This window comes from Bison bison, unplaced genomic scaffold (genome assembly GCF_000754665.1).
Source record: "Bison bison bison isolate TAMUID 2011002044 unplaced genomic scaffold, Bison_UMD1.0 scf7180017864482, whole genome shotgun sequence".
NCBI classification, from domain to species: domain Eukaryota; kingdom Metazoa; phylum Chordata; class Mammalia; order Artiodactyla; family Bovidae; genus Bison; species Bison bison.
This window is the reverse complement of record NW_011495042.1, coordinates 7,016,463-7,026,788: the sequence shown is the minus strand read 5'-3', so window position 1 is coordinate 7,026,788 and position 10,326 is coordinate 7,016,463. Positions and strand designations below refer to the sequence as shown.

General features: G+C 59.6%; 1 protein-coding gene across 1 annotated transcript in view; it reads right to left on the bottom strand.

Annotated features, from left to right (window-relative positions):
• The window catches only part of NUP210 (nucleoporin 210kDa), an 80,317-nt gene that overhangs the window by 23,183 nt on the left and 46,808 nt on the right, over positions 1–10,326 (bottom strand). Inside the window, 7 exon segments of the mRNA XM_010862529.1 lie at positions 1–129; positions 2,162–2,242; positions 3,945–4,124; positions 4,281–4,343; positions 5,866–6,001; positions 6,100–6,227; positions 8,327–8,455. Of these exon segments, the coding sequence (XP_010860831.1) occupies positions 1–129; positions 2,162–2,242; positions 3,945–4,124; positions 4,281–4,343; positions 5,866–6,001; positions 6,100–6,227; positions 8,327–8,455 (846 nt within the window).

Below are 10,326 nucleotides of genomic sequence, written 5' to 3'. Positions count from 1 at the left end.
GTGGTGCCGCCCGCGGACATCCAGGACGTCTCGCTTGGTGACAGACCAGTGGAAGGTCAGGCCCGGCACGGCGTTGCCGAAGGAGAAAGGGTTCTGGTTGTTGGTGATCCCGGTGACGTAGACGGGCATCTGCGGGGAGAAGCCAGGCCCGTGACCACCCGCGTCCCATGGCCGGAGCCCCCGGACGCCCTGAGACACAGCCTGCAGTGCCCCCCAGGGCCCGCTGCCGCCCTGTCTCCTGAAGGCAAGGGGGGCCTCGATCAAGTCCTCCCAAGTCGGCGGCCGGCCCGGAACAGCGCCAGCCCCTCCCGCCCGTCCTTCCGGGGCCGAGGGACCCCGTTCCTGAATAGCCGCCTAGAGCTCTGAGGGGCCTGCAGCCCCCCGGCAGCCCGGCTCACCCTGTCCCCGTCCCTCTCAGTCTAGTGGGGGCCCTGCTCACAGCGGTGGGCTCGGTCTCCCACACTCTGGATTTACCAAGCGCTGATCCGAGGGCAAACGGACATGGAGGCACCACAGCAAGGGGCTGGGGTGGAGCTGAGTCCAGCTGCGGGTCAGCGCCCAGTCCCAACGCTCACTGGCTGTGTGGCCTCAGCAGACGCCCTAAGCCTGCCACGTGTGCACCTCCTCGTCTGTGATGCGGAGATGACCCCGGAGCCACCCCCGGGGTAATGCACTCCACGCGGACTACGACATACAAAGCACGAAGAAGGTGCGTGCCATCCAAACGCCAGCCGCTGGGAGGCACCAGGTGCTATTCCGGGTGAACAAGGCGACAGACCGGCACAGACACGGGTGTCACCCCGCAGGGCTGCAGGGCTGGGCGCCACACGTGCGGGAGCTGGCGCCGGGGAGAAGGACAGGGAGCCTGGGCAACGCAGCAGGAGAGGCGGGAATGGAGCTGGACCCAGAGAGTGAACAGGGTCAAGGGGCTGCAGAATCGCCCCAGCAGAGGAAACAGCGTCCTGGGAACAGCTCCCCCAGGCTCATCCTGAACCAGGTCTCAGAGCCTGACACCTGCTGGAGGCTGCTCCGAGGACACAGACAGGAGGGGCTGGAGAGGTTCCGCCTCACATGGGTCCCCGCCCCCATCCCTGAGATGGGAACCTCCCTGGGTCCCCCCCTCATCCCTGTGAGGGAACCTCCCTGGGTACCCCCCCCTCATCCCTGTGATGGGAACCTCACCTGGGTCCCCCCCTCATCCCTGTGATGGGAACCTCACCTGGGTCTCCCCCCTTCATCCCTGTGATGGGAACCTCACCTGGGTCCCCCCGCCTTCATCCCTGTGATGGGAACCTCACCTGGGTCCCCCCCCCTTCATCCCTGTGATGGGAACCTCACCTGGGTCCCCCCCTTCATCCCTGTGAAGGGAACCTCCCTGGGTCCCCCTCTCATCCCTGTGATGGGAACCTCCCTGGGTCCCCACCTCATCCCTATGATGGGAACCTCACCTGGGTCCCCCCCTTCATCCCTGTGATGGGAACCTCCCTGGGTCCCCCCCTCATCCCTGTGATGGGAACCTCACCTGGGTCCCCCCCTTCATCCCTGTGAAGGGAACCTCACCTGGGTCCCCCCCTCATCCCTGTGATGAGAACCTCACCTGGGTCCCCCCCTTCATCCCTGTGATGGGAACCTCACCTGGGTCTCCCCCTTCATCCCTGTGATGGGAACCTCCCTGGGTCCCCCCCTCATCCCTGTGAGGGAACCTCCCTGGGTACCCCCCCCTCATCCCTGTGATGGGAACCTCACCTGGGTCCCCCCCTCATCCCTGTGATGGGAACCTCACCTGGGTCTCCCCCCTTCATCCCTGTGATGGGAACCTCACCTGGGTCCCCCCGCCTTCATCCCTGTGATGGGAACCTCACCTGGGTCCCCCCCCCTTCATCCCTGTGATGGGAACCTCACCTGGGTCCCCCCCTTCATCCCTGTGAAGGGAACCTCCCTGGGTCCCCCTCTCATCCCTGTGATGGGAACCTCCCTGGGTCCCCACCTCATCCCTATGATGGGAACCTCACCTGGGTCCCCCCCTTCATCCCTGTGATGGGAACCTCCCTGGGTACCCCCCCTCATCCCTGTGATGGGAACCTCCCTGGGTCCCCGTCCTCATCCCTGTGATGGGAACCTCCCTGGGTCCCTGTCCTCATCCCTGTGATGGGAACCTCACCTGGGTCCCCGTCCTCATCCTTGTGATGGGCACGCGGATCCTCACAGCCTGGAGCAGCAGCACCTCCACGTCCACAAGGTCCTGGAAAGACGGCTTTGGGGCTCAAGCCGGCAGGGCTCAGGGGCTACATGCCAACAATGGGTCCCTGCCCGAAACTCCCATTTCTGAGGCTGCAAACCCTTTCTGTAGAGAGGAACGAAGTAGGCCCTCCCTGGTACTTAATTTTACTCTCAACACGCCTGGTACTTTCTTGTTTTTATAAAATTGATAGACTTGGAGTATTCACCCTGTGACTCAAAAGGACTTTGCGGTGTGACCAGGATACTTGGGGAGACACTGGAACTGCTGGGAAGGGCGTGAATCAATGAACTCCGGGCCGGGTAAAGGTCAGTCCCACCCACTCCAGGGGGTCCCAGCACACAGAGCTGTGTGCTTAGACGCTCTGAACTCAGCAGGGCTCCTGGACCACTGTCAGGGACCCAGTTTCTGTCCACAGTCACATCACCCAGAAGGAAACACTCTCTTAGAGCTGGGGCTCCCGCATGGCCAGGCCACCAAGTCGCTGCTCCTCCAAGTCACTGCTGGCCGCGGACATGGGGCAGAATCCAGGCACCTTGAGCCCTTCCCAGGAGGGGACACGCTCTGCTCTGTCCTTCCCAGAGGCCCACAGAAGTGCCCACTCCAGGAAAGAAGGGAAAGAGCAGACCGAGACAACCCCCACCACCTGCTTGGGGCCAGAGCCACCACATGAGGTTACGGGGCAGGGGGGCAGGATGGGGGCCCCTCCTGGGTGAGGCCCTCCTCACTCGGCCTCCAGCATCTCTACTGACCCAGAAAAGCTGCTAGGAAATGTCCCCAACTCCGGAAAGGAGGCCTAGGGATAATTTAACCTCTAGCTGAGCAGATACTAGCGGCTGACTCAGGTTTTCTTCTCCTAGAAATATCAACCCAGGTCTGAAATACTCCTGGTGCCCAGTTACCCAGGTTTATGGCAGCCAAGCCAGCATGTGCCTCTAAAAACACACACCATAAGCTCCCCAGTGCCCACAGCATCCCAACTCTACTGGGAGAATGTCTGCAAGCCCTGCTGGAAATGAATGAACTAAAGGCGGGAGGGCTCTGACGTGGGTAACACCAGCTCAGGCCTAGAACAGCTGTGGATGGCCGTGGGTGAGCTGCGCCCAGGCAGAGCAGAGAGTCCTGAGAGGAGCCACGGAGGCACGGAAAACAGGGTCTGCCATCACAACCGCTACACCACCCTGCACTGCAATGTCCCCAAGGCGGGAGAGCTTGGGGCCCCATCCCTTAAGGAGCCAAGAGATCAGCTGGCAAAGAATCCGCCTGCAACGCAGGAGGCCCCGGCTCAATTCCTGGGTCAGGAAGATCTGCTAGAGAAGGGATAGGCTACCCACTCCAGTATTCTTGGGCTTCCCTGGTGGCTCAGCTGGTAAAGAGTCCGCCTGCAATGTGGGAGACCCGGGTCCGATCCCTAGGTCAGGAAGATCCCCTGCAGAAGGGAACAGCAACCCACTCCAGTATTCTGGTCTGGATAACTCCATGGACTGTATAGTCCACGGGGCCGCAGGGAGTTGGACATGACCGATGGCTTTCACTTTCAGGGACCCTCAGTCTGGAGAAGGGCGACCATGGGGGTGCAAGTGCAGGTCTGGCCTGGTGAGAGGGGAGGGCGACAGGCAGGTGCCTCGGGCCCCGAGGGCAGAGCAGGACCCTGGGAGAGGGGTGGTCCTCAGGTCCTGGGGAGCGGAGCAGCCCCTGCCGTTACCTGAGACACGACGACCAGCTTGCCGGTCTCGGCGTCCACAGCCTGCACGACCCCCGACACGGTGCCACGGCCCACCGCGAGGCCCCGCACCAGCCCGGCGCCGCTCACCAGCGCCACGCTCTCGTTGCTCATGGAGAAGAGGATGTTGGACTGGGGCTGGGGGCCGCCCTCGGAGGTGATCTGGAGGAGGAGGCAGCAGGACCCATCAGCCAGCTCCCCCAGGTGCCCACACCCCACCCTCCGGGGCTGGGGCGCCGACACCCCAGAACACCCCTGCACAGCCCGCTCTGAAGCCCCAGGTGGTGGTGGGGGTAGGGCGTGGCCTTGAACTCCTACCTGCATCGTGGCCCCAATAATCAGCGTCACCTTCCTGGGGATCAGCCTAAACGGGGGGAAGACCTGGGCATGGAGACACAATAGGGAAACAGGCCGTTGTGTTCCAGGCTCACATGGCTGGGCACGGTCACCCTTCAACTCCAGGGATGCGGGAACATGGTGCACAGACTCCTGCCTCTGAAGGGGGCCAACGAGGGCCTGGGGTCCCGGCCAGCCCTGGGGGAGACCTCATGCACCCTTCGCCTGAGGCTCCGGGGCTCTCAGGGGCGTGTTCTGCCCTGGTGGGGTCGGCAGAAACGCCCGCTCCCCGGCCCACCTGGGACCTGCCCATCAGAGATGGGTCTTGCCGTGTGTTTCAGCAAATCCCCAAGACAGTCTGGCCCATGCCCAGGTTTCCAGCCCTCGGCCTTCGAGGTTCCCCAGCTTCCCTTTGGAAGGCTGACTCTTGCAGTTTCCAGATTTCTACTGAATAATCACCTAGAATAGTTCTCTACTCCCGTCATCTGCGTGTTTTCCAGATGAGGAAAGGGGGCTCGGGGGGGCAGGGTGAGGAGGCCCTGTCTCTGTGGCAGGGCAAAGCCCCTGCATCCTCCTCCTACAACCCCACAGTCCCCGCTTTGCCCAAAGACACACCAGTCAGCCCAGGGGTGACATGTGCGTGAGGCGTGGTCTCCGAAGGGCTGCCCTGAGTATAGGCGCAGAGGGCTGCCTTCTCACCCGGAGGAGAAGGGTGCACCTCCATCCTGAAGCCCCACCCAAACCCGCCGGCACGAAGCGCCCCAGCCCGCGAGGCTGAGCCCGCAGCGGACGCGGCAGGAGCAGCGTGCTGCCACCGATCGATAAGCTCCAACACGACTTCCCGGCCCTGGCGGCCGTGGGCTCCTGTCTCAGCCTAACGCCCTGGGGGCACCAGGTCCCAGCTGAGCCCAAGTGGGCCCCGAGCTCCCTCACCCAGAGCTGCTGCCCCAGGGGCTCCCACGAAGAGCCGGCTACCTCCAGGGCCCCGCCACCAGCGTGTGCTTCTACACGCGAGTCCAGACCCACCCGCTCCCCCCACCACTCCCCCGTCTGTGACAAGTCACTCTCCTCCTCTGAGCCACACCAGGCCCCCAGAGTCCCAGAGACAGTGAAGTGACCCAGCCCCCTCACTCCTGGGCTCCCAGATCCCCAGGACCAGGGAAGGCCCCCTTCCAATCAGAGGACCCTGGAGAGCAGTTTAATATGGCCTCTCCATGTGGGGCCTTCCCTGGTGGCTTGGATACTAAATAATCTGCCTGCAATGCGGGAGACCCAGGTTCCATCCCTGGGCCAGAAAGAGCTCCTGGAGAAGGGAATGGCTTCCCACTCTAATATCACTGCCTGGAGAATTCCATGGACAGAGGAGCCTGGCAGGCTACAGTCCAGGGGGTCAGTTGCAGAGGCAGACACAGCTGAGCAACTAACACTTTCCCTTTCCACGGGGCTACCTGGGCTGCCCCTAAAGTCCCAGCCGATCACAAAAAATGCCACATCCCACCCCCACAGGGCCCTGACGTGCCCCAGGGGCTGGGCTGGGCCCACGAGGCGTGAGGAGGAGCAGCTCTACCTCAATCTGCTGTGGGGCTGAGTTGATTCTCTGTCCAGCCTTGTCGGTCACGGTTGCAGTGAGGCTGGTCTGGCCGATAGCCACGCCGTGGACGCGGAAGGAGGCGGTGTAGTCGTCTGGGGCCTCATCGAGCGCCCTGGAGCAGAGGGAGGGGCTGGGACCTCTCCCCCAGGCAGACCCGTTGCCGTTGCCCCCAGATGCCCTCCTCCGACACCCGACCCCATGAGAACTCACACCAATGTGACGATCTGGGAGGCTGCCCGGAGTTTCAGGTCCATGAAGGCCAAGTACTTGGCCAGGAAAGGCTTCTTGTGGAAGTCCAGCACGCGGACGTGCGCCTTGACCGTCTTCCCGATCTCCACCTACATCGTGGGGGCAGAGACTCCGGGTTGGCGTCGGATGACCGATGCCACCACCTGTGGTGCCCCCACAGCTCTCTGCCAAAGCATCCGCAAGCTCACACCCAGAGGCCCATGATGACCTCCAGATCTCAGCCTACCAACAAGCGGAACTGTTTACATGCTCTCCGTGTTCAGGGGGCCTCGAGGGGATACTCCGGTGCTTTGCCCGAAGCATAAATGTGACATAACGGTCACATCCCACTCTGAGAGAACTAACATCTGGGAGAGGGATAAATGAGGATGGGATTAACAGATACACATGACTACATATAAAGCAGATAAACAACAAGGATCTACCAATAGCACATATCTTACAATAACCTATAATGGAAACGAATATATACGGGCTTCCCTGGTAGCTCAGCTAGTAAAGAATCTGCCTGCAATGCAGGAGACTCCGGTATGATTCCTGGGTTGGGAAGATCCCCTAGAAAAACTACCCATTCCAGTATCCTTGGGCTTCCCTGGTGGCTCAGACAGTAAAGAATCGCCTACACTGCGGGAGACCTGGGTTTGATCCCTGGGTTTGATCCCTGGGTCGGAAAGATCCCCTGGAGGAGGGCACAGCAACCCACTCCAGTACTCTTGCCTGGAGAATCCCATGGACAGAGGAGCCTGGCAGGTTACAGTCCATGGGGTCACAAAGAGTAGGACACAACTAGAGTGATTAAGAAAAGTTATGACCAACCTAGACAGTATATTAAAAAGCAGAGAAATTACTTTGCCAACAAAGGTCCGTCTAGTCAAGGCTATGGTTTTTCCAGTGGTCATGTATGGATGTGAGAGTTGGACTGTAAAGAAAGCTGAGTGACGAAGAATTGATGTTTTTGAACTGTGGGGTTGGAGAAGACTCTTGAGAGTCTCTTGCACTGCAAGGAGATCCAACCAGTCCATCCTAAAGGAGGTCAGTCCTGAATATTCATTGGAAGAACTGATGCTGAAGCTGAAACTCCAATGCTTTGGCCACCTGATGCACAGAGCTGACTCATTTGAAAAGACCCTGATGCTGGGAAAGACTGAAGGCAGGAGAAGGGGACGACAGAGGATGAGGTGGTTGGATGGCATCACTGACTCAATGGACATGAATTTGAGTAAACTCCTGGAGTTGGCGATGGGCAGGGAGGCCTGGCATGCTGCAGTTCATGGGGTCGCAAAGAGTCAGATACAACTGAGCAACTGAACTGAAGTGAAGCGACTAAGCACAGCATGTGTGTCTATAAATGTGTATAAAACGGAATCACTTTGCTGTACGCCTGAAACTAACACAGCACCACACATCAACTCTACTGCAGTAAGAAAAAGAACTAAGGACCTAGTTAGAGAGCTAATCCACAGCTTCGGATAGCAACAGGCATACAGTGGGGGTTTAGTAAGTGCTCAGCAGTTCACACCTGGCAGCACAGACTGCACACGGCGAAAGCTCTGGGAAACATGTGTCAGAGGTGCTCAGTGAAAGAACACAAGTCTAGAAGCAGCTCACCAGCGGAAACGAGACCAGAGAAGGCGTATCCGAGGCTGAGAGAACAGTGACTTTGAAGGAGTCCAAGCTGCGTGAATGCCCCTTCTAATGACCAACCCTTCTCTCCCTCGGGAAGACCAGACCCTGAAAGCATTCCTCTGGAAACCGCTGCAGTCACTTCGTGTATTTGAGTTACATAAAATCCCTCTCCACATTAGAGAAAAGCCTAGATCTATTATGTATTCATTTTGCTTCTGCGTTAGGACGCTTTATTCACCTGCCACTGAATCTCTGAGAATCCAACAAGTACAGACAGGGGAGAAAATTCAAGCTCTGGCTGGTTAGTCACCTGCAGCAGCCAGAGAATAGGAATCCCTAGGCCGGGGCTAACGTGAGGACAACTTCCAGGGGGATTTACTGCCAGTGTCGACCAAGATGAAGATGGACGCCCCCAGAGGCCGCCCTGCGCTGAGCCCAGGATGCCAGGTGAGACAGCACTCCAAGGGGTGGGGAGATGCGAGGAAAGCACCCCCCACAGCCCCACTGTGCTCTTGGCTCCTGTGCAGCTAAAGAGGGAGCATACGGGGAGGCTGACACTGACCTTGTCCACCACGCGGATGTACAGCTCCTGAATGTCCGAGACGTAGACGTCGGCCTTCGCGGGGGCAGGGAACGCTAAGCACAGGTCGTGGATCATGATGGTGGAGGTGCCGGGGAGCAGAGGGTGGACCTGCAAGGCGGGAGTGGGGTGCGGTCACACAGCTGCTCAGGGCCGCGGCCTCTCGCCTGCTCGGAAAACCCAAACCCAAAGGCAGCCCTGCCCACCCCTCACCGTGAGCCCCCACTGCCAGCCGGGCAACGGGCTTGGGATGTAATATGTTAGTGCCGGGATAGATTTCAAGGAGCATTTATTGCAACCTGGCACAAATTACAGAGAAGAAATGGAAGCTGCTCCAAGGCAGGGTGGTCAGAGCTCGGCGGAGAGAGGATTCACACCCAGGATCCCATATCGCTTGTCCAAGCCACCTGCTGCAACTTCCATCAGAGCAGAGCATCCTGTGGGGTCTCCTCTGATGCTGGCAGGGTGTGAGGCGGCTGCTTTCCACATGAAGCCCTCACTGAGGAATCCTAATCTGGACCCACAGACTCTCAGGACCTGGAAATAGGCCACAGAGGCCACCGCATGTTCACTGTGAGCGCCTCGAATCTCACCCATCTCCACATTCGTCTCTACCTCTGCTGTGTTAGAGGGCTCCCCTGGAGGCTCAGACAGTGAAGAATCTGCTGCAATGTGGGAGACCCAGGTTTTGATCCCTGGGTCAGGAAGATCCCCTGGAGAAGGGCATGGCAATCCACTCCAGTATTCTCGCCTGCAGAATCCCATGGACAGAGGAGCCTGGTGGGCTGCAGTCCATGGGGTGGCAAAGTCAGATGTGACCAAGCGACTCACACTTTGACACACTTTCCCTATATTTGACGTAGAGCCTGTGTAAAATGTTCAGAGTGAATGAACTCATCTGCGCTCCTGTCTTCCAAGCTTTCCTTGCCAAAGACCCTCTTTAAAGACCCTCTTGCCAAAGACCTTCTTCTCTCTCTACTTCCTTCCAGGGATCCCACTTTCAGAACCCCTCCCCAGACAGCCTGCATCATCACCACTTTCTCACACGGCAGTTGGGCTTGCCGTGATTTGTTGCATTGCTTAGATGTGCCTCTCTGCTGGGTGGTCTGGGGCTGGGTGGGTGGAGGCGCGTCGCAGACCCAGCGGGGGGCCTGTGGCGCCTCCCACCTCTATATCGCCCGGCTCTGCTGCCTGCATTTTCCGGCCTACATTCACCAGGGGTAGGGGTGGGTACAGAGAACGGTTGCGTGTTGGCAAAGCTACAGTTTTAATGTCAAGAACATGTGGGGGGAAGAAATGTCAGGAGACAACCAAATAGGTTAAAAGCCTTCAAAGTCCACCCAGAGTGAGTTTTATGTTCTACGAGAGCCTGGCGTATCTGGCCCCTGCCCAGGGCTCTGACGTCACCACAAACCGCGTTCCCCCACGGCCGTCACCCTCTGGCCAGCTGGCGCCCGCCTGCCCCTCTCAGGGCTGCACGATCCACCCCTGAAATCTGGGCTCTTCGCCTCCCGCGTCCACCTGCTGGCTCCCTCTGAGCCTCAGCCCCGTCCCAAGGTCCCTCTCTGGCCAAGTCTCCCCCAGTCCAGGTAGGAACCTTGGTCCCCCTGCTCACTTCTCCTGGGGCAGCTCTGCCGCTCCCACCTGGTCAGCACCCCAAGGCTGCGGTGGCACCTACCGCCGCCTCAGGGCCGCGCCTCGAGTCCGGCCTAGCCCCGCAGTGTGTATGTACACTGAGATCCAGGGTCACCGCTGCGAGGCGCTGGTTAACCTACGGAGACATGCTTCCACCAGCTCGGCTTCAGTCCTGCCTTCATCGAGACCAGAATTCAGAAAGCAGTCTGCAAACCCCAGGGACCCTCATCCATCTGGGAAGTGCTGGTTCTAGTCCACGCCCGCCCAGTGGACATACAAAGAGACAGGCTCACCCAGGGTAGGAACCCAGCCTCAAAGGGGCGGCGCTGGGGAGGGAGCACAGTGCC